Source organism: Lepidochelys kempii, chromosome 3 (assembly GCF_965140265.1).
Source record: "Lepidochelys kempii isolate rLepKem1 chromosome 3, rLepKem1.hap2, whole genome shotgun sequence".
Classification (NCBI taxonomy): domain Eukaryota; kingdom Metazoa; phylum Chordata; order Testudines; family Cheloniidae; genus Lepidochelys; species Lepidochelys kempii.
In genome coordinates, this window is record NC_133258.1 from 113,880,275 (window position 1) to 113,904,862 (window position 24,588).

Genomic DNA, 24,588 nt, shown 5'->3' on the forward strand with positions numbered 1-24,588 from the left:
TTGACTGTTCTCTTTGGCTTCACTCCAGAGCCAAGTCCAAGTGGTTAATCTCTCCATCCCCCCGCTTCTCCCACCCGTGGGGGGAAGTCAGCTGCAGCCCGAGGCCGAGCCGAGCCGGGCCTCCCTCGGGAGGGGCTGAGCCTGCAGGCAGAGCTGCGACTGGAGGAGGGGAAGGGGGAGTTTTCCAAGCCGCCCCGGCCGCACGGGAGGAGCAGGAAGTTTGGAGACTTTAAGCTGCTGCCCTAGAGCCTGAGCGGAGCGGCAGGAGCCGCCAGAGGACTTGGCGCTGCGGAATGGGCACCTAGCGCCGGCGAGCCTCGACGCGACTGCAGGAGACCAGCGCTCACCGCCCCCCCTCCGGATTTAAACACTCAGGGGGTGTGCGGGGCTGGCTGGGGGACGCCTGTCAGGAGCCGCCGCCGGCATCCCGGGGAGAGCGAGCGCTTTGTCCTGCGGAGCAGGTTTCCTCCTCCGCTGATGCAAACCCTCAGGTAGCGCCTTCTCCTGCCCGTTCCCGGGGCTGCAGCTTCTCCCGCTCTCCCCGGGGAGCCCCGCGCTCTCCCCTCCGGGGCGGTGCGAATAGGTCTCCTCCCCCAGGGGGCGCAGGGGAGAAGAGGGCTGCCGGGAGCCGGCTGGGTCCCCCCCACCCCGTCCCAGAGGCGGCGGCGGCGGCTGCTGGGGGGGAAGAACTATTGTCGGAGCAGGCAGCGGCGGGGCTAGGCTGTGGGGAGAGGCGGCCGGGAAGAAGGGCGGCCTGAGTCCGCTGGAGCGGGAAGGGGCGTGTGTGGGAGCTGCTTCGCACCCGCCGGGGTACGGCAGGGCTAAGCCGCCGCCCGCCCGCCCGCCCGCGGGGCCATTTGCCCTGCTGGTCGCTGCGGGCAGGGACCGAAACGGGCGCCGCTTCAGAAGCGCAGCGCTGGGGCGGAGAGAAAGGTGAGGCCGCGCCGCTCCCCGCCCCTGCGCGAGCCGGGCGGAAAAACGGGGTTCAGGTTCCCGGGGGATTCGCCGCGCGTTTGCTACCTGAAGAGAGAGGCGGGGCAGCCACGCGTTGGCTGGCCTGGCGGGGGGGGGGGGGCGGCTCGCGTCACGGATAGTCTCAAATCCTCTTGTGTCCCGGCACGCCTCTAATGCGGGGTCGGTGTGGCCCGCAGTCCTGTGTCGCTCGTGTGGAAAGGGGGACGCGGTTCCCTTGCACGGCTGCGTGTTTTGCTGGTGAGCACGAGCCTTTAGGTTATAACACGGGGGAAGGCAGCAAGCGTGGCTGGGGCTGGAGGGAAACACCTGGCGTGTTTCAACTTCGTTAAACTCTGGCGTCTGAGGCACCGGACTATTGCTTTAGTACTCACCTTCCTAGGAAGATCTCTCCTGCCTGGGTAGTCACTGAGAAGTGTAAGCCAGTGGAAGAGCCATTGTACCTATAACCTTTCTGAAACTGGGGGGTTTAGACTCCAGCCCATTCCTTCAGTTATGTGTGCTTTGAATGAGGAAAATCCATCCATTTAGAAGTTGTTGGGACTACCCTCCTTCTTTATGTGGCCCCTCTCTTTCTACTCCAGCACTGCAAAAATTGGTAGTGTAAATAATGCACTGCAGGCATATCACATCAGGTAGTAAAGCATCCTGTGTGTAATATATTTATGAAGGGTACAAGCAATATTCAGCTGTTTTTGTCCACAAAAGTACTTTTGTGTTTGGCTACAATTCAGTGTGATCTTAAAATCTGAGCAAGGGAGATATTTTGTACACACAGCACCAGAAGTAGTTTTCATTAATGTTTAACATACTACATTATCAAATCTCTGAAAATTTAATACAGGTTGTATATAATGCCTCTGTTTTGGACCACATGTTGTTAAAGCCAAAACAGATGGTGTTAATTATTTGGAATTAAACTCTACAAATTATAATGTATTTTTATTAAACCTGACTCTTTTAAAATAAATGTAGCTAGTGTAAATTTGGTTCTGGTGTCTGTTCCCTAAAGCATTTAAAAATGTGACCAATCATATTCATATATATTTTCTCTTTTGGGTGAGGTGGTAGTCTTCCTGTTTCCCTTTTGGAGCCCTGACAATTTCCCTGTTCCCTGTCCTTGGTTTCTTTTCCTGACTGTGAAGGCCTTATGTCACAACTGTTGTCCTTCTGGATGGACAGAATGGGAGCCCTCCAGAACCCATCAACTCCAATCCTTAAATCAGCCAAAGGGTCATTGTTGAATAAGATTCACTTCATTTCCCCTTTTCTTTGCAAGCCCACAGCACTCCCAGCATGAGGCACAAGGGGCCTCGAACAAAACACAATTTAAACATTGGGCTGGCTCTTGGTATCTTTTTTTCCTCTTAACTGGTAATTGGGGTACTGATACAGTTGTGATTTAACTTATTTCTTGCCCTTCCAATCCTAATGCTGTTTGTATCAAAAGTGTGAGCAAATAATGACATGAAACTGCCTACATAAATCACAATGAATGGGTGATTTAAAAATAATAATTAATACTATATATTAGTAGTAGTCTTCTTTGCCTCTCTGTTTCCTTCTTGGATGGAACTGCCTAACACTTGTGGTTTAGATTTCCACAAGTGTTTATTGCTCAGGTCTCTAGCTAAATTTATAAAGGAATCCTGTTAGCGTGTACAAAGCTAAATTTGGCTGTAGCAACCACTGGATGTATAACTTATTGTGGTTAGAAAGGTACATATGTAACTGTCTTAAGCTTCTGATTTTTTTGGCATGCAGTTGTCTTAATTCTGAGAACTTCTAAAGATGCACATGGATGCTTTGGCTGACAGTATACACAAAATATGAATAAATAAAGTTAAATCTCATTAACTTCACAGATGCTTCTTTTAGAATAGTAGAGGGGGGAAGCAGAAGTTCTTGCCCCTAGAGGGCATTAAATGGTTCCCTTATACATCCAAATATTCAGTTCTTTAACTTTAGCTCTCCTCTCCCTGACAAAGTTGACAACCTGGAAACTATGCACAATGCTCTGAGAATGTTTCAGTAGTTTCAATATTAAATGTTTGTCATATTACCATGGTGTTAGCATATTATTGGATATTTCTAAATGTTTGAACAGTGTAGAGTGGGCTGTTGGTGGATTTATATATGTTATAATGTTTAGAACTTCTATAACTAAATTTGTTAGTCTCTAAGGTGCCACAAGTACTCCTCGTTGTTATAATTTCTCTGTCATTAATATACTAGTGTTTGTTCTTACTGATACTAGTGTTTGTTCTTACTGGTATTTAATTTACCATAATTCTTTGGTCTTTTTAAAGAGGGAAAGCTCTGTTAAAATTATGGCACAGAGTATACCTTTCAAACTGGCTTAAGTTTGAGGTCAAATATTTCTCCTTTTGAAAATCCTGTGCAACTCTTTGAAAGCTTTTCACAAATTGTCCTTATTTTAATAGATGGTGCAACAAGATTTCTTAACTAGAATGCTTTTTAATTGTTAGAATCACATCTAGAGAGAGAAGTTTAGAAATGTAGCTTCTAAAGGGTTAATCTCTGTCCAGATTGTTAGTGCTTTGTGGAACAGAGGGAGAGGATTTATTTAACTTGCATATTTACGTGCACCTTTGAAGTGAAGCCCAGGTGGAAGATGATTTAATACATGGCTTTTGAGATCTTTTCAGTGGAGGACCTCTGCTTCCATTAAACTTTATTTATAGAAATCACAAAGAAGTAACCTCACTTGCTGTGAGTCATCTTCAGCTTTTTACTTTCCTTGAACAGTATGTAAGGGTGGGATCTGTGAAAGGATTTAGGCCTGGTCTACACTAAAACGTTAGGTGGACCCATCTACATTGCTTGGGGATGCGAAAAATCCATGGGGGCGAGGAAAGAATTCTTCCATCAGCCTAGCTACCGCCTCTTGGGGAGGTGGATTACCTACATTGATGGGAGGACCCCTCCCGTTGGTATAGGTAGTGTTTTACATTGAAGTGGTATAGTGGCGCAGCTGCAGCTTAGTGTTTCGAGTGTAGACAAGGCCTTATGTGTTGCAGTGCTGCGCATCACAGCACCTAGAAAATCACAGGAACAATGCTGCAATTCACAAAGCTGAATTAGGCACCTAGGATCCCTATATGGTGAATGGGGAAAGATAAGTATCTAGAAATGTGATGCACAAAAGCCAGCATGCTAGGCAGAGAGCTAGATAAGCTAGCCAATGGGAGATGCTGATGAGAGGCATGTGTCTTAAGCCCTGCCCCTCTCACAGAGGTAGATGCCTTCCAGGAGCCTAGACTTAGGCCAGCGTTTCTCAAATGCGGCCACCAGGGGGCTTTTCTTGTGGCCACAGCCAACCTGGGTGGTGACTGGGGGTGGGGCAAAGTGGCAGCCCCTCCCTCAGGACTTCCAGCAAATGCTGGTCCATGCCGCCTCCTGGAGCCACAAACACTGTAAGAGCAGGTGACCGGTGTGAATTCCCCACCTTCCCAGGGGCGGTGGTGCTTGGGTGTCAGCCCTGGGGTGGTGGGGGGCAGGCTTTGGCCCCCAGCCATAGGGCTTTGGGCTCTGGCCCTGGATGTCCAGTCACAGGCTCACCCCCCCCACATGTCACTGCTGACCCTTCCAGCCCCCACATCACCCCTGGTCCCCCCCATCTCCTTACCTGCCTCCCCATCCAATTTGTCGCCCAGCTTGCTGGGGCTGAGTAAGTATGCTGTGAAAACTGATATTAACAAATATCATTTTCGCAGTAGCAAACTTACTAACTAGCAAGTCTAAAAAAAAAAAAAATCAACCAAAAAAGCAAAACATGAAAAGCACCTTATTTGTATTTCTATTCTGTTAAGGTCCAGTAAATAATGGAGACAACTGTACATTATTTTTATTATTGAGTCTGCAATGAATAAATTACAATGACTTGGACACATATATGTGCATATTTATTTGTTTTTCCTAAAGTTAATTAAATATTTTAGGAAAAATTGTCAGTGTGGCCACCAGCAAGTGCAGCCACCAAAAATTTTGTTGTGAGAACCCCTGATTTAGGCGCCTATCTCAGTTTAGCAGTCTGTGAACAAGAGCCCATCACCTGGAGTCAGGCTTCTAAGATGTTTCTTGCAGGAATGAGTTAGGCATCTCCTTTGCTCCACACAAATCCGAAGAGGAGGGGGAGGTGGTGTTAGCGTCCACCTTATAACTTTTAGTCCAGTGGTTAGGGTACTTGCTGGTCACAGGGGGAGAAAGGATGTGAACGTGGATCTCCCACCTCTCAGGAGAATGCTCTAACTACTAGGCTGTGGGATGTTCTGATGTCAGGATCCCTTAGTCTATCCTACTGCAGCTGTTCCTTGGTGGATAAATAATCAAAGAGTGATTGGAGCAGGGGGGAGTGGACATGGGGTCTCCCACCATTCTGTCTCTCTCTCTCTCTCTCTCTCTGGCTGTTCCACGGTGGATAAATACTTGCTTAGTCATTGAGGGAGAGAGAGAGAGAGTGACTCTGTATCCCAGTGTTAGGGCACTGCTGGGTGGAAGATACCTATTCAGGAAGGGTGTTTAAGCCCTATTGAAATAAACTGGATATAATATAAGCATGTTTTCCTGATTTTTGGGCTTTAGACTGTAAACACTCCAGTGCAAGGATATTGTCTTTTCTGTATTTGTACAGTACTCAGCACAACAGGGCTCTGATCCTGATTGAGGTCTTCATATACTATCATAATCTATGACTAATGTTCTGAATGGACTCAGATGAGACAGTGGTAACAATGCTGGTACCCTGCCTATAGTAACTCACCCATCATCAGCATTACTGGTGGGTCTGCATCAGTGTAGACACAGCCTCTATCTATCTATTTATATATATAGGCTTAAATAGAGACTGGGAGTGGCTAAGTCATTATGCAAGGTAGCCTATTTCCCCTTTTTTCCCCCCCACCCCCACAGACGTTCTGGTTAAACTTGGATTTATGCTGGAAATGGCCCACCTTGATTATCATACACATTGTAAGGAGAGTGGTCAGTTTGGATGAGCTATTACCAGCAGGAGAGTGAGTTTGTGTGTGTGTGGTGGGGGGGGGGGGGGCTGGTGAGAGAACCTGGATTTGTGCTGGAAATGGCCCACCTTGATTTTCATATACATTGTAAGGAGAGTGGTCAGTTTGGATGAGCTATTACCAGCAGGAGAGTGGGGTGGGAGGAGGTATTGTTTCATGGTCTCTGTGTATATAATGTCTTCTGCAGTTTCCACAGTATGCATCCGATGAAGTGAGCTGTAGCTCAAGAAAGCTTATGCTCAAATAAATTGGTTAGTCTCTAAGGTGCCACAAGTACTCCTTTTCTTTTTGCGAATACAGACTAACATGGCTGTTACTCTGAAATCTCTATCTATATAGTAGCTTCATCTGCAGCCTATGGTTAGGAAAACTGTTGAAGTCTAACTAAAGATATAATAAACTGGGGGAGCGGGACACAAATATAAACTCTTATTAGTGTTTTAAAAGAATACTGTAATAGATTAAACACAGCACTCCAAAAACGACAAATTGAAATTAGTTTGTATATTGATAGACGTCTGATCTGTAAGACTTAAGTGTGCAACACTGGATTTTGTGTTTTTAAAAAACAAACAAAACATTCAGAATGGGTATTATAAAATGTGTAATAAACCCCAACTCATGAACACAACTTTTAAAAAATAGCCTGAAATATGGAATTCATGTTTTCTTTTTTTAAAGACTCAAATCAAAGCATTTGATAAGATAAAGGAAACATTTGCAGAATTCCTCCTAGGAAAGTGTTTCTCAGATTTAATCTATAAATCAACATTTAAAATTCTAAGTTAGTTTAAAGGAATCTGTCCTCTGTATACAAAGCAAAATATAAACAGGAACCTACAAAAGAATAATTTTCTAGGTGAGTATTAGAGAAATACATCTTATCTGAATACAGTAGAAATTAAATTGCCCTAGGCTTCTTGGAAATGCATTAATAAAAATACATTATAAATATGTAAAATAGCAGCAACCATTAGTGTACTGTAAACATGAGACACATCTGAAGTGTGGTATTACTCTAAAAAGTAATGGTAGAATATGGCACTCTGTTATGCAAGAGATCTACTCACTGATTCTTCAGAGTCTTCATACCTGCTCATGTTAATAACAAAAATAACATTTTACAACTTTTTATTCCCACCATATGTTCTGCAATTTTAAGAGACGGTGAGTGGGAGTCACTCCAGCCCTGTACCAAATTTGAAGAAAATAGGACTGTAGGAGTGTCACTGAATTCTTAGTTTGGCATGGAGAACCTATGGTGGTGATGAACGTGGACTGAATTTTCAGGCCAGTTGGAAAAGATACTGTTTTACTTGCAGAGTGAGAACATCTGACATAGAAATCACTGAGAGAAGACCAACAAGGATCCCTATAATACCATTTAACTTATTTTCTTACAAAGATGTTCTTCAGAGAAGAACTAGACTTAAAACTTTTTTTTTAACAGATTCTTTTGTTCTGGGGGGGCCAGAGAAACTAGCCGAGCTCCTTTGTGTAGCTGTAACAGTATTGCCGACTGAAAACATTAAAAACAAAAAAAAATCACAGGTCAGGCGCATAGCTTAAAAATTGTGAGATTTTTTTACTCTCCCCCCCCTTTTTTTTTTTTTGTTTTTTGAGCCCTGGGGATGGTATGTTTTCCAGCTTTTTTCTGCAATTATAATTAATAGGATTTTTTTAAAAAAGAAACCTTAGATTCCCATGTAATAATGACGTGACGCCAGGACTTGGGTTTTGAGTTACATAGAGCTGTGTAGCTTGAAAGCTTGTCTCTTTCACCAACAGAAGTTGGTTCAATGAGAGAGATTATCTCACTTTATCTCTCTCATATCCTGGGAACAACACCATTGAAAAAGTTAATTAAATATATCACTTGAACAGTAACAAAGATATTGAAACAGTGTTTCTTCTGCTGATTTGAGCTTCCCAGGCTCAGGCTCTGGGGCGGCTTCATTGCAATGTAGACTTCTGGGCTGTGCCATCCCACCTCACAGTCCTAGAGTCCCGGCTCCAGCCTTAACCTGAAAGTCTACACAGCAATGAAACAGCCCCACAGCCCAAGCCCTGTGAGCCTGAGTCAGCTGGCATAGGCGTCTAGTTGCTGTGTAGACATACCCTAGAAATCTTCAGAAAAATCTGCTGGTGGCTAATTTCATTAATCAGTTACAAGGTCTTATGCAGATTGCCAGCAGCTTGACCCCATCACAACTGGCAGCTGCTGAAGACTTCTTGGTGTTGGCCGTCAGGGCTAAGTAACCAGAGCACAACCCTTTTTGGCACTTATTTGTGTCACTCAAGAGCGTGAGGTGACTGTATGTTTGGGATTGATAGTCCAGAAAAAAGATGACTTCTGTTTTTAATGGTACTCCAGTATTTGACTCTGTCAGGCTTGTCAGCATCTCTTTATTACCTTATTGATTTGTATAAGGTAGCCTAAACTCTAATGCATTTTTAAAATGTGCTATTAACAGTCACTACATGTGAATTTTTACTTTAGAGCTCAATGCAAATTAATGAGCCTGCATTGTTGCTCTCTGGCTAATGTCCGTTCACACTTATGTAAGTAACATTGGGGTATTTAAAATATCAAGGTGCACATATTGTCTTAGGAAAACTATTAGTATTTTATTAAATTATTTTAAAAAACCCACTGCATTAGATTCTTACCCTCAAGGTTTTTTGTGGAGTGCGCAAATGAACCAAACGTGCTCTGTGTTGTCTGGATATGAGACTTAGTTGGGGATCATATGGGAGTATGGGTTAACAGACTGATTTGATGGACTGGCATTCCATTTGTAGGAGTGTTTTGAAATCTGAATAAATTATTTGTAAGACTGTGGAATACCATTTGTATTGGGTCAAAAGTGAGACAGGTGGTCTCGGTTTGGGTTCCTCTTTTGTTCACCACAGCAGAGTAGAGAGAAATCTCTGCTTTTAAAATATATTTATTGTGTTGAGACAACTTCTATGCTTTGGGAAAATCTTTTGAGAACATCCAATATTTCACTCAGCGCCATAATTCTGGCCCATTTGTGTGCTCCAATGATGAGTTAAGTGCAACTTCAGAATGCTGCCATAGGCAAATTTGGAAATGAGGATGATTTCAAAGACTAGTGTGAGAATAGTATATAGCACCTGTCGTCTTAATACTGGAAATCATTTTGGCTGACTTCCATCCAGAATATGTTCTGGAAAGAAAACTTTGTCCTGACATGTTTTTGAGAATGATGCAGTTTTCAAATTTGTGTGTGGTTGTTTTCTGTGAAGTGCTCCAAGCTGCCAAAGTGTTTTACATAGAAGAACGTTGTCATTACTGGATAAGGTTTAGTTAACTTTATATATAAAGTGTCTACATTTTGCTTTCTTTAGTGGGTTTTGTTTAACTTGGTCCTGTATAAGGCTTCTCTTTAGGTCTGAAATACTCCTAGTTAGATCTATGGGATACTCACACATTCTAGAGATATCTGTTGTTAATGTCTTCTAAATGCGGTATGTTTTCTAAGAGTAAGTTTAGTTTGCAGTGTTTTTATTAGTTGTAGTGAATTTCCAGAATAACTATTTTATAAATCACAGTATCAAATCCTTATGTACTAGATAGCTAACTGGTTTAAGGAGACAACCTGCCTCCTAAATTTTCTGCACAACAGTGAAGAAAGAATGGCTTTTATGTTAGTGTATGAGAAGAACTTTATACCTGTTGACAACCTAGCTATTGCTAGGATGCCTGAATAATCTCATTCCTCTAGAATTTAAAGAGAGTCCCTTGTTTACTGGAAGTCTTTAGAACAAGAGAAACATATGAACTAAATGGAAAAATAGGAGAGAAAGTATACAGGCCATTTCTCATCTTGATTTTACTTTAATTACAGCCATAATGCAACCAGGTACCTGGACACGTGTGCAATTAGAATATAATCAAAGAGTAAACCTTGTGAAGTTACTTTTACATAATTGTTTCCAAATTCTGAGAAACTTTACTGGCAGTTATTCGACATATTTAAGTAGAGTAGAAAGCTGACTCAAAGTCTTCAGGAGTACATTAAAAGAATATATTTTTTTTCTCTTCAGGTAATTTTTTACGGAGAAAAATATGGAAACAAGACTGCTTTCTTGAGTGACATGAACAGTTATCTCTGTTCTGAAGGTCTATTACAGTTTTCAGCATTGTTACCCTGTAAGTTTAGTAATTACGTGGTGAATATTTTTTTATTAGTTCCTCCTAACTAATGTATCTAAGTTGGTGTAGTTTGGTGGCTATTTTTGTGTTTGTGTTTTTTTTTTTTTTTTTGCTTAAACAGAGAATCTGTTTTGATGGGCATCATATCTCTTTGGTAAGAGTGCATATAAAGCAATACTGAATAATACAATTCATTCGGGTAGGGTCATTTTTTTTTTTTTAAGATGTAGAACTTTGCCTGTTTATGGTTTGGTTCCCCCTAAACCAAAGTAGTTTGGAAACTCAGCAGGGATTCTATTTATTCTGGCATAGGAATAAGCATCAGGCCGAGCTTTCTGGTCTCAAGAACTGGTAATGGTAGGAGGCCTCTGTAATATTGCCAGCCAGCTAAATGCCTGCAGTATTTTGCCATACAGGAAATCAATTGCAGCTGAATGTGCACAGTTTCCACTCCAAGTATATAAACATACCTTCCAGTGATTTTTTTTTAAAAATCTGTTTTTTATCTAGAGTCTTAACTTTAATAGTTACTTGAAAGTTCAGAGTCAGAACACTTGATATTTTGTTTCCAAGGCATCTACCCACTCTCTGGTATCTTGGCATTAGATCATGGTGGGATAGAAGTATGAAACAAAAAACACAAATACTTAAGGAGTGATGATATCACTGGATCATGAAATCCTGAAAAGCAGGCAAACTTCAACCAGTGGCTTACTGAGACCTCATTAATAAAAGGAGGTACGTTTACTATACTGGTTCTAGAGTAGCAGCCGTGTTAGTCTGTATCTGCAAAAAGAAAAGGCGTGCTTGTGGCACCTTAGAGACTAACACATTTGTTAGTCTCTAAGGTGCTACAAGTACTCCTTTTCTTTATACTCGTTCTGTTCCTGATTGTATAACTGCATGGAATCTGGAAATGAGCAAAGATGGAGGAGTTGCTGAATATGGATATACTTGAAGAACTGCTATTGGAGAATCTATTTTCTCCATGAAGTCCACAATTCTACATTCTTCGGGGTTTGAGATCAGTTAAGCAAAATTTGTTAGAATAGGCTGCAGCACCATTCTACCAAAATAGACACCTGATCTGGCTTCTGACAACAAACCAGAGTGTGTTGGTATTGATGTGCACCTTACTTTGAGTGGCTCCCTTAAAATATCCAGCTTAGATGTGGTTACCAGTTAAAACAAGTTTTTGAATCCTAATGTGGCTCTAGTGGCTTTGAGGCCTTTTTTAACACACAGCTGCTTATATCAAGAACAGATGTGTGGACTATCCATTTTGGATAGATCCTGATTCCCTTTAGACTTGTCTCCATAGGTGACAAAAATATCTTGAGTCATAGAGAGGAAGCATTAAGCTAAGGTGATAGCCTGGAACTCAGGAGATCAGCTTCAATTTCTTGCTTCACCACAGGCATAGTATGTGACCTAGGGTAAGTTATTTAGGGTCAGTTTTTTTTAAAGGTATTTAGGTACTGAAAGATGCAGCTAGGTGCCTATTGGGATTTCCAGAAGTGTCTATGTGTCTAGTTCCTGTTTACAATGGGAGTTAGGCACCTAAGCATTTTTGAAAATCCCACTAGGTGCCAACTGCATTTTTAGGTGCCTAAATATCTTTTTTTTTTTTTTTTTTTTTTAAGCTGACTCTGGATGGGGCAGAGATACTATCTAGAAATAGAGGTACTTTCCAGCCTCATGGGGTAAATACTTTAAAGATGGTGAAGAGGTAGGGAACTACAGCAATGGCAGGCATGTAGCTACCTAAAGATAATTGCTATGGATACACTAGAGAGCGTATAGTGACACAGCTGCACTTATGCAGCTGTGCCGCTGGAAGCTCTCTAGTGTGGCCAGTGTGAACCGACAGGGGGAGGGCTCTTCCATCGACTTAATTAATTCACCCCCAATGAGCGGTAGCAGCTATTTCAGCAGGAGAAGCTTTCCTGCTAACACGGCACTTTCCACACCGGCACTCTAGGTTGGTGTAACTTACGTCATTCGTGAGTGGCTTATTCACACCCCTGCATGACATACATTATATAAATGGTATATTAATGGTAGTGTAGACATAGCTAATGTAACATCTAAAGGGCTAATGTGTTAGGACAGTATTTGTTAGGCCCTGCCCACTCTAGGACAATAATTAATTGCAACAACACACACTGTTGGCCAACCCTAAACGTTCAAATATCCAAGTAGGACCTCCCATCCTCCTACCACCCCACCCCAAATCATGCGGCAGGTTTAAAAATCTAAAACAAAAAGAACTCAAATGGGGTTTTGTTTTATATGTCTTCTGGGTCTTGAGCCTTTAGGGAGCATTGAAGTAATGTCTTTTAAGTTTTTTTTCTCCAGATCCGTGAGTGTAGCTAGTAGCTTAGTGTAAGAAAAGAGCTAGAATCTTCAGATGAGATCTTAGCTCTTTTTTTGCTTAAGTTTTGACATGGCACCAGAAGTTTTAAGAAATACCAGTATCACAGGAGTTGGCAACACTGCAACCTTTTTTGTGTTAAATTTGGTTGGACAGTGTGAATGAGACCAAACTACATTTTAGCCGGGTTAAAAACCATATGATGATGTATCAATGAGTATTGGCGTGACCAAAATGTGATGTAACCTGGTTGAGTCACAACAGAGTTTAGCCACCATTGTTAAACTAAGCTGTCTTCCTGTGCAGATAGGACCAGGGTGATCATATGTATTCTGAGTGATGAGAGTTGAGCTCAGGGAGATACACCAAGAAAGATTTCAAGCATAGATAGTGTGATTGAATCTGCTCATATGAATATGAGCCTAATTGAATTGAATATTGAATATGTGCCTAATGCAAAGATGTATGTTTACTAATATTCCTCTGTCTTAGAAATATAACGGATAAAAACAGAATGAAAAGGAAGTGCATTTTCTTACCAAGGAATGGTCTTGTGTTCCTAGCTCTGCCTGAGATTTCCTGTGCGAATGTCATACCATTTCAAGAACAAACTGGTAGTTTTCCTCCAGGCTTATGTTGTCATAGACCTAGAGGTTCTATATCCTGTGGTAGAATCCTGATTATCTGAAGATCTTGGGAGACCTCAGCTCCTTTGGATAATAGGAAAAGCTGACTCAACAACGTCTGAATCTGTATGACCAGAACAGACAACTTGTTCCCCCCAACTATCCAAAAGGTTCTGGTGTTCCTGAGGCCTTTAGATTAATAAGGATGGAGATTCTACAGTAGGTTTATTATACATGGCAACTGGGCATAGAAATGATTTCACTCCAACTCACAAATCTGACTGACTGACTTCCAACAAAAAAGGAGCCTTTGGAAGATTGTCTTGGAAGAAAGTGTGTATTCAGTGAACAGCCTTGTGGGTAACTCCAAGGGCACTGAAGAGGCAAAATACTTGGAGAAACCCAGTTACTTGCAAATAACCTGATTTTATTTCTTCCAGATGGAGTTTCTAAAGCTGAAACCAATGCGGTGTGTATGTATGTATAACTTTAATAGCACACCCTGTTTGTAATGCAGAGTTCTGAAAATCAGAGTTGCAAATTAAAAAGAAAAAAAAAAGTTACCTAAGATGGTGGGGTTAGAACATTAATTTTAATAATATCTTTCGTTACTAACTGATGCCAGGGTTTAGAACATATTTCTGTGCTTTGCCTTAGCAATCCAAATGCATTTGAGAGCGTAACCAATTCTTGGTAAGCAGCATTTCCTGGCAGAGCTAGTATATTGAAGAGGAAACGAGGGTCTGCTGTGTTTTTGATTGTATAGTATTTAATTAAAATGAAATTCTTTCCATAACTTGCATCTGATGAGAATGAGAGGCCTTACGCTCTGTTGGATCAGAAGAATAACTATCACTTTAATTATCAAAATATTTCATGGAGGCCCAAGAAGAACTAGCAGAAATTCTTTGTCAGTATTTTACTAAAATAGCGATGCTTAGTATGCATATTTTAATACACAATTAAAAAATGTTATGGTCTAAATTGAATACATTTGTTGCTATGTTATTTGCTAAAAGTCAATTACAAAGAGATTTATTTGACCACAAATGTTGTGTATGTACATTTATAAACTGTACAAAATAAAGCATTTTATTAGTGTTCAGTATGATATACACACATGCAAAAATGCACATTGAGCTTTTGCTCTGGATCTGGAAAGTTATTGATTTTCATAAATTGTTCATCAACTCAAAGTACCCATTCCAATTCAATCTAACTTAAATCTACTTAAATCTAACCTTTTCAAATTTTGATGAGTTTAATATGTTCCGATGATGAACAAGGAATAAAACTGATTAAAATACTAACAAGGGCTCTCAGGTATTCCCATCTTCACTGCCCGCTGAAATAGCAGTGTTCAAAGAAGCAAAAGGATTTCTAGAGTTCTTTGGGAAATATGACAGGGACATTATGCAGGTTGTCAATGAAGCACATCGGCAAGCATTGTATTGAAAAACCTGGAGTGTAGGAATATGCCTTAGAACAGGCTGTAAAGCAGAGAGACTGGGGGAAAACATGAAGTTTAAAGATCTAAAAAAGAATTAATGTCTTGTGAATGTGGGAAGAGAGAGCTGAAATATGATGCATTGATCTTGCTTTTCTGTAAAAGCTCAGTTCAGTGGTTGGGTCTGATATTGGCCCTTTGTGGCTTTACTTTTAATTATATAAAGAGCTACCAAATACTGGCTAGCGAATGTGCCACACCCATAATTCTGATGTTTCCGATGACATTTCCTCTGTAAAAGATTTTGAAGAGGAAAAAAAAAGGTTGGCTGTGTGAAGTTTATATTTGTTCTGATACATCCTAATTCAACAATTACATCAGCACTGTGGTTTCTCTCCCTCCCCCCCCCCCCGCCCTTTTTTTTTTTTCCTGATTGGTTTCTAAGCTTGATTCCTTTAAAAATAACATTAAGACACAGCCGGCCTGATTTTTTTTGAGCAGAATTAATGGGAGCTGCTGGTGCTCAGCACCTCTGAAAATCATGCCCTCTGTGTAATGGAGAAGGAAATATCAGATCTATGCGATTGCTCCAGGAATTCAGAGGCTGTATTTAATATGCAAAGTGTGTTTTCTTAAAAGGCCAATGCACTTTTTAAAAAATGTTCACTGCTCATCTGAGCATCATTGTATTCTTTGTTTAGGCCAGATCTAAGCTTTGTTTTTCATGCCCCAAAATCAAATGCCTAAGAGCTAGAAAGATGCATAGGAAGGGAAGGGCACTGTACAGCTATATGGAAATTGGTTCCTTAAAGATCTTTTCTGTCATTAGTGTGTGAAGAAGGCGCATAGAATGAGCAAAAAGGGTTCCAGCTGTGGTGATGTCATTTTGTGATGTGGAGACTTTATTTATTTATTTATTTTAAACTGGTAAAGTAAGTAGTGAGTTGTTAATACAACGACCCTGCTAAATTTATAACCCACTCCAGTGGATTCTGTCTGACGTTCTCCAGCAGGAGGGCAAGAGAGATCATGCACAAATAAAACCTAATGTTCCCGTGTGATATTTAGACTCAATGTACTAGACCAGGGGTGGGCAAACTTTTTGGCCTGAGGGCCACATCTGGGTATGGAAATTGTATGGTGGGCCATAAATACTCACGAAATTGGGGTTTGGCTGCAGGAGAGGGTGAGGGCTGGGCGTGCAGGCTTTGGGGTGGGGCCAGAAATGAGGAGTTCAGGGTGTGGGAGGGGCTCCAGACTGGGGTAGGGGGTTCTGGTGAGGGCTCTGGCTGAAGGTGCAGGCTCTGGGGTGGGGTTTGGGATGCAGGAGGGTGCTCTGGGCTGGGATCAAGGGGTGCAGGAGGGTGGGAGAGGGATCAGGGCTGGGGTAGGGGGTAGGGGCACAGGTTGGGGTGGGGGGAAGAGCTCCGGCTGGGAGCGCGGGCTCTGGGGTGGGGCTCAGGATGAGAGGTTTGGGGTACAGGAGGGTGCTCCAGGCTGGGACCGAGGGTTTCAGAGGGTGGGAGGGGAATCAGGGCTGGGCAGAGGGTTGGGGCACAGGAGGGGGTCGGGGTGCAGGCTTCGGGTGGTGCTTACCTCAAGCAGTTCCTGGAAGAAGCGGCATGTCCCCACTCTGGCTCCTACACAGAGGCACGGCCAGGTGGGTCTGTGCACTGCCCTGTCCGCAGGTGCTGCCCCTGCAGCTCCCATTGGCCGCAGTTCCCGGCCAATGGGAGCTGCAGGGGTGGCTCTTGGGGCGGTATGTGGAGCACCCTGGCTGTCACTACGCATAGGAGCCGGGTGTGTGTGTGGGGGGGTGCTGCTGCTTCTGGGAGCTGCAAGGAGCCCTGACCACGCCCCAGGTCTGGAGAGCCGGACCTGGAAATCCCCTGAATCATAGAATATCAGGGTTGGAAGGGACCTCAGGAGGTCATCTAGTCCAACCCCGTGCTCAAAGCAGGACCAATCTCCCCAATTAAATCATCCCAGCCAGGGCTTTGTCAAGCCTGACCTTAAAAACTTCTAAGGAAGGAGATTCCACCACCTCCCTAGGCAACGCATTCCAGTGTTTCACCACCCTCCTAGTGAAAAAGTTTTTCCTAATATCCAACCTAAACCTCCCCCACTGCAACTTGAGACCATTACTCCTTGTCCTGTCCTCTTCTACCACTGAGAATAGTCTAGATCCATCCTCTCTGGAACCACCTCTCAGGTAGTTGAAAGCAGCTATCAAATCCCCCCTCATTCTTCTCTTCTGTAGACTAAACAATCCCAGTTCCCTCAGCCTCTCCTCATAAGTCATGTGTTCCAGACCCCTAATCATTTTTGTTGCCCTTCGCTGGACTCTTTCCAATTTATCCACATCCTTCTTGTAGTGTGGGGCCCAAAACTGGACACAGTACTCCAGATGAGGCCTCACCAATGTCGAATAGAGGGGGACGATCACGTCCCTTGATCTGCTCGCTATGCCCCTACTTATACATCCCAAAATGCCATTGGCCTTCTTGGCAACAAGGGCACACTGTTGACTCATATCCAGCTTCTCGTCCACTGTCACCCCTAGGTCCTTTTCCGCAGAACTGCTGCCTAGCCATTCAGTCCCTAGTCTGTAGCGGTGCATTGGATTCTTCCATCCTAAGTGCAGGACTCTGCACTTATCCTTATTGAACCTCATCAGATTTCTTTTGGCCCAATCCTCCAATTTGTCCAGGTCCCTCTGTATCCTATCCCTGCCCTCCAGCGTATCTACCACTCCTCCCAGTTTAGTATCATCCGCAAATTTGCTGAGAGTGCAATCCACACCATCCTCCAGATCATTTATGAAGATATTGAACAAAACTGGCCCCAGGACCGACCCCTGGGGCACTCCACTTGACACCGGCTGCCAACTAGACATGGAGCCATTGATCACTACCCATTGAGCCCGACAATCTAGCCAACTTTCTATCCACCTTATAGTGCATTCATCCAGCCCGTACTTCTTTAACTTGCTGACAAGAATACTATGGGAGACCGTGTCAAAAGCTTTGCTAAAGTCAAGAAACAATACATCCACTGCTTTCCCTTCATCCACAGAACCAGTAATCTCATCATAGAAGGCGATTAGATTAGTCAGGCATGACCTTCCCTTGGTGAATCCATGCTGACTGTTCCTGATCACTTTACTCTCATGTAAGTGCTTCAGGATTGATTCTTTGAGGACCTGCTCCATGATTTTTCTGGGGACTGAAGTGAGGTCCCTGAGCCTGCTCCCTGGCAGGAGCTCAAGGACCGGATTAAGAGGTTGTCTGGGCTGTAGTTTGTCCACTCCTGTACTAGATCCACCTACACCAGAATGGCACTCTTTCATTTTAAAAAGGTGACCATTCAACATGACCCTTTAACCAAAGTGTCCATTTACATGGCTGGAGTTCTAAAGAGACTAATACAATGAGAAATGTAATGATCAGATAAATATTTATGCACACTTGTCTTAGCAGCATCTTCTTATTTTAAGGTTTGGCATGTATACAGTAGCATTTTAAAGACCATGTTTGTTTGTCTACATTACAAAATCTGTTGTAGTTCTGAGGCATCCATATTTATTATATATATTGTCAATTTTAATGAAAACATTTTCTGCCCTTTTTTTCCCCCCCAAGTAAATTCAGCAAAACAGTGTGGACCTAATGCTACCTCCATTGTTGGATTAAGCCTTGTATGTTTTATGGTGAAAAAGATATTTTGCCAAGAAATTCTTGCACATTAAAATGTCAAACAAAATGAATTAAAACAAAATGGCAAGACACATGCTCTACTTCCCGGCATATATACAAGCAAGTAGACAGCACTTTCCCTCTGACATTTTCTATTGTTACAGTCAAATGATCAGGGAAAAGTATACACTTCCTTTTGTGTCCAGCAGATAGGAATTCTTAATTGGTGACATTACTTTTTTTTCTCAAAAGGAAATGAATAGGCTACAGTTGATGATTGCACATCTGTTGTTTTGTGTAAAGCATCCTGTACAGCAGTGAAACTGTCCTGAAGATTTTTTTTTCTTTTTAACAGGAGGGATATTAGTTACATCTGATTACATTGTTTCATAGACACAGGTGTAGCCAGAACATAGGAAAACAAAATGTAAGCTGGAGGGTGACTTTGCTTATACTTTTCCAAACAAATACGTTTTAAAAAAAAAAAAATCTTGCAAAGACTTCAAGGGTATACTGAGTTGTTTGTGTGTCATTGTGGGGTGAGTCATGTCCTTGCAGTGTGATTAGGGTGACCAGATGTCCTGATTTTTATAGGGACAGTCCTGATTTTGGGATCTTTTTCTTACATAGGCTCCTATTACCCCCCCCCCCCCCGTCCCGATTTTTCACATTGTATGTACAATGCTTCAAATCACAAACTGACCAGGGCTTCCACTTTGGAAAGGAGAGACAAATATATTATGTTGTATGTTAATACGGAAGTGTTACATAACTTTTATTACATAAGATTTCAAGAAAGTTATTTTTAAACTTGCCAGACCCTTGATCCCTACATTTTACTGTGAAATTTGTTTTTTTGTTTGACAGTTATAAAATGTTTTAAAGTCTCTCTCTTTAAAAGTTAGTGGCCAAATACTCCTGTGGCTTGTGCATATGTAGTGCCGCTAGCAAATTTCAAAACTCTCTGAAAAGAGCTTAGGCAAAAATCATTAGAGTAAGCCCCATGACACTGTCTTTTGAAAACTGTGCAAATAATAGTGTGGAATCAGTTGCAGTGGTGGAGGCAATGTGAAAAGTGGGAGAACTGTTACAAAACAAGAATAGCTATATTGTACTTTCCACATACATGGAAAAATAGCTTTTTAAAGTCGTCATAAACAACTTGTGCTACAGTTAACACAGAATTGTTTTGTATGTCCTTGCTGTTCCATCAAAACAGGGATCAAATGTAGCTGCAGGTAGGAAAACCAGAGCAGAGCAGGAGAGACTTGTGCAGACAGTGCTCTGGAAAGTCTAGTACAGTGCAGCATAATGCTTCGATTTTATTTATTTATATTATATATATTTTTACAACTATGAAACACGGATCACTGTGTAAAAAATTTCAACATTTGCCAAGAGTTATGGAATAGTGGCATCTGGCGTTACTGCATTCCCCTTCACCGTCTCTCCCCCCCTTGCCCCCCGTAAGTTTATATTCAATATTAATGGTACTGTGTGTTATCAATTTGCAAATATTGACTTTTTGTAGTGGCTTCTCCTGTTAAAAATTCATACTCGTATCTTGGGGAAGGCATAGAAATTGTGTATACATATGCACAAATCTTCGGCCACCTGTGAATTCATGTTATTGCCCACTATTACTTCAAAGGCAGGGCTCAAAAGAATGAAATGTCACTAGCAAACGTGATTCTGTCCATCTTTGTATGAAGTTTATTCCCTTCTGAACACTTCACTTGCTTTTGTGTAGCTCTTGAACTTCAATTTCCTGATTTTGTGGTGGAAGAAAACAAAACAAATAAATAAACAAACAACTGTGGCATCACACCAGAAGTTTACCCATCTCTCTCTTGCTATTCACTTCTAAACAGTGGCCTGACTCTTTCCCCCCCACAATATAAAATTACAGCCAATACAAAATAATTACTAGCATAAATGAAGTCTGTTATCTTGACCTCTTGCTCCTACATATGTGAATTATTATTATTTCAGAAACATTACTGTGTCATTTACAGTCAAATGCATACAAATAACTGGATGAAGTGTGGATGAAATATTAAGATCAAGCTTCATAAAAGGGGTAGTTCTCATATCCCAGGAAAAAAAGAAGCAGCAAAAAATGTGGACGTTTCTATTTTACTAGTAGTAAAGCTGGCCCAATTTTCTGTAAACTAAATTGTCCAAGAGTAGTTTAAACAATTAAGTAGTCCCCTTGCTTTCTGAATGCGAGTTGTAGACTCTCTATTCATGCCTCACAACTGTCATGCCTTTTAAACATTTAGCTTATCCCCACAGGATTTCAGACTTATCTTGCATCTGTTGGCAAGCCTTACATTGTAGCTAAATATTAGTCATGGCACCAGTCAAGTAATACAGGATAAACCCATAGAATTAATTGATATCTATTTGTACAACTTACAAGTGTTTGTAAATTCCATTTCAACAGTCCCTTAAAGAGACACTGTTACACCGTACATTTTTATATTTATATCACATCTTAAAACATATTGGAGTTAGTTTTTAAAACTTGAGAGAGACATTTGTGTCTCAAATATTATACTAGTATAACTTTTACGTATATGTATAGAGTAATGGCCCTAATAATTAAAAAAAATTAATCTTGATGAATTGCATGTTTAATGACACTGTTAAACAATAATAGAACAACATATTTTTGGATATTTTCTACATTTTCATATGTAGTGATTTCAATTAAAACACAGAATATAAAGTGTACAGTGCTCACTTTATATTTTTATTACAAATATTTGCACTGTAAAAAACAAAAGAAATAGTATTTTTCAATTAATCTAATACAAGTACTGTAGTGCAATCTCTTTATCATGGAAGTTGAACTTACAAATGTAGAATTATGTACAAAAAATAACTGCGTTTAAAAAATAAAACAATGTAAAACTTGAGAGCCTACAAGTCCACGCAGTCCTACTTCAGCCAATTGCTCAGACAAACAAGTTTGGTTACAATTTAAAGGAGATACTGCTGCCTGCTTTTTGTTTACAATGTCACCTGAAAGTGAGAACAGGTGTTCACATGGGCACTGTTGTAGCCGACATCACAAGATATTTATGTTCCAGATGCACTAAAGATTCATATGTCCCTTCATGCTTCAACCATCACTCCAGAGAACATGTGTCCATGCTGATGATGCATTCTGCTTGATAATGATTCAAAGCAGAGCGGACTGACACATGTTCATTTTCATCATCTGACTCAGATGCCATCAGCGGAAGGTTGATTTTCTTTTTTGGTGCTTTGGGTGATGTAGTTTCCGCATTGGAGTGTTGCTCTTTTAAGAGTTCTGAAAGCATGTTCCACACCTCGTCCCCCCTCAGATTTTGGATGGCACTTCAGTTTCTTAAAGCTTGGGTCGAGTGCTGTAGCTATTTTTAGAAATCTCACATTGGTACCTTCTTTGTGTTTTGTCAAATCTGCTGTGAAAGTGTTCTTAAAATAAACTTGTGCTGAGTCATCATCCGAGACTGCTATAACATGAAATATATGGCAGAATGTGGGTAAAACAGAACAGGAGACATACTATTCTCCCCCAAGGAGTTCAGTCACAAATTTAATGAACACATTATTAATGAGCATCATCAGCATAGAAGCATGTCCTCCGGAATGGTGGCTGAAGCATGAAGGGGCATACAAATGTTTAGCATATCTGACACGTAAATACCTTGCAATGCCGGCTACAAAGGTGCCAGGCGAACACCTGTTCTCATTTTCAGGTCACATTGTAAACAAAAAGCAGGCAGCAGTATCTCCTGTAAATTGTAACCAAACTTGTTTGTCTGAGCAATTGGCTGAAGTAGGGACTGAGTGGACTTGTAGGCTCTCAAGTTTCACATTGTTTTGTTTTTGAGTGCAGTTATGTAACAAAAAAATCTACATTTGTAAATTACACTTGCATGATAAAGAGATTGCATTATGGTACTTGTATGAGATTAATTGAAAAATACTATTTCTTTTATCATTTTACAGTACAAATATTTATAATAAAAAGCGAGCACTGTACACTTTGTATTCTCTGTTGTAATAGAAATCAATATATTTGAAAATGTAGAAAAAGTCCAAAAATATTTAATTTACGTTAGTATTCTATTGTTTAACAGTGCGATTAATCGTGATTGATTTTTTTAATATCAATTAATTTTTTGAGTTAATCATGTGAGTTAACTGCAATTAATTGACAGCCCTGCTAATAATATTTTACATGTTCAAACTCCAGTACAGACACTAGCTAAAATGCCCTTACTGTTATGGTATCCTGACTTTGGAAGCAAATGTAAACTTTCCTAATATATTTTAAAATAAATAAATTTAAAAATGCATCTTGTAGCAGTAATTTGTATCCTTATACCAAGCGTGATTAAAATAAAGCATTTTAAACTGACCTTGGATGTATGTATTTACTACGTGTGTATATAATAAAACACGTTTGTTTTTTGAAGTAACCTCAACAGAACACTTTTAACAAAATCTTGTGGTATGTATCTCTAGGGTAAAGAAGCTGTAAGGAGCACATCTTAAAAACAGAGGTTAATCTCTTTCTATATCAATAGCAGTTCAGTTTGCAGAAGAAATTAAACAATTTCCTTCTGGGAAACATATTTTCTTCTCTTGAACTTTACTAAAAATAAATATTTTTTTATTCTGTTTTGGAGGACTTTTCAGAAAGTATTTTATACGTGGAAAAATAAGGCCTCTCTGTACATATCTATGTAACTGCATAGCTGCAGTACATCAGAGGTTTGTTATGGTTTTGGTTTTGTTCCTGTTCCTCTGTTGTAATTCAGAATTGTGCCAGCATGGAACGTGACGGGAGCAATAACTAGTGTGTCCCTCAGGAGAGGATAATTTCTCCCTCCATCCCCTTAAACATTATAATGATGAATTTAGCCTTAGGTGCTTTCCCCAAGCTATTGTGATAATCTATAATTCAAGCCAGTGTGTATTGTATATAATTTAGATATGTGAAGTCACTTAGTAAGAGAAACTAATATTCTGTGTTGCTTTGCAATCTAAATGTACAAGAACTTTATGGAAAACTGATCTCTAACCCTGTTTTCAAAGCAGATCTGAGACCATATAAATACTTTAAAAAACAAAAAAACCCTACACATTACCAGGTATATTTTCAAGTTTTCTTCCAGTATAGACAAATTTTAACCCTCAAAAAAAAAAAAAAAAAAAGAGCAAGAGTACTTGTGGCACCTTAGAGACTAACAAATTTGTTAGAGCATAAGCTTTTGTGGGCTGCTCACGAAAGCTTATGCTCAACAAATTTGTTAGTCTCTAAGGTGCCACAAGTACTCCTGTTCTTTCTGCAGATACAGATTAACACGGCTGCTACTCTGAAACCCTCCAAAAGTATTTTCAGGTTTCAAACATGTTGAAGTATAGGGCTGCAGTGAAAAGTCTCTTCTGTACATATGGAGAGTAGATTTTAACATTATGATTGGTTTATAACTTTGGTATGTGTGTATTTAAACTAAGGAAATGTGTTGGTCTTTGAAATGTTACATTTAAAGAATGAATTGAACAGTTTCTTTAAACAAATATCAATGCATAATTAGTCAGAAGAATTTTTGTTTTTCTTTACTGTGAATTCTTCCTATTCCTTTTTGAGTTTAGAAGAGGCTCCCCCCCCCTTTTTTTTTTTGCACAAAGAAAATATTCCTTTATTAAACTTTTTTGTTTAAAATGCACTTTGACGTCCATACATTTTTTTTCAGTGATGATCCATCAAAGAAATTAAGGATCTGGTTTAAATTCCATTAAAGTTAGACTGGACTTTTAAAGGGGGATTTGTTTAAAAAAGTTATGTTGTGTCTAAACTGTATTGTACATCGTTCTCCATTGCCAGCAACAAATAATGGAGAGAAATAAGCTGATGCCTTTCAAAAGGATCTCTGCACTATTTATGATTGTGGAACAGAGAACTTTTTGAACGTTTCGTGTACAGGATCATTGTTGAAATATGATACAATTCTATTTAAAATGTGGAATAAAAACTTAGTCAGATTTTTCTGCGTGTTTGCATGAGAAACAGGTTCACAGTTTAATGTCTGGCTTGTATAACAATATTTATCAGCAGTTACATTATACCTGCTTTTAAACAATGCAATATAATGTTTGATTCTATTGTGTCTTCTAATAGCCTAACAGATGTGCCTCAATTTGGATAAGACAATGACTTCTTTATAAAATGAGGATTAGTCCATTTAATTT

The 24,588-nt window shown here is 40.6% G+C and overlaps 1 protein-coding gene across 6 annotated transcripts in view; it reads left to right on the forward strand.

Annotated features, from left to right (window-relative positions):
* The first annotated feature begins 242 nt into the window (after positions 1–242).
* PLEKHG1 (pleckstrin homology and RhoGEF domain containing G1) overlaps positions 243–24,588 on the forward strand; it is a 215,355-nt gene continuing 191,009 nt past the window's right edge. For 2 of the 6 annotated variants that reach the window (XM_073337635.1, XM_073337636.1), the window contains exon 1: positions 243–491. Coding sequence is in view for 2 of the 6 variants with exons in the window: in XM_073337633.1 (XP_073193734.1) it covers positions 10,137–10,191 (55 nt within the window). In the remaining 4 variants the exon portion in view is untranslated. Of the gene's footprint in view, positions 492–667; positions 934–10,114; positions 10,192–24,588 lie in introns of those variants that run through there. The other 4 variants (XM_073337634.1, XM_073337637.1, XM_073337633.1 and 1 more) reach the window with 2 other exon arrangements.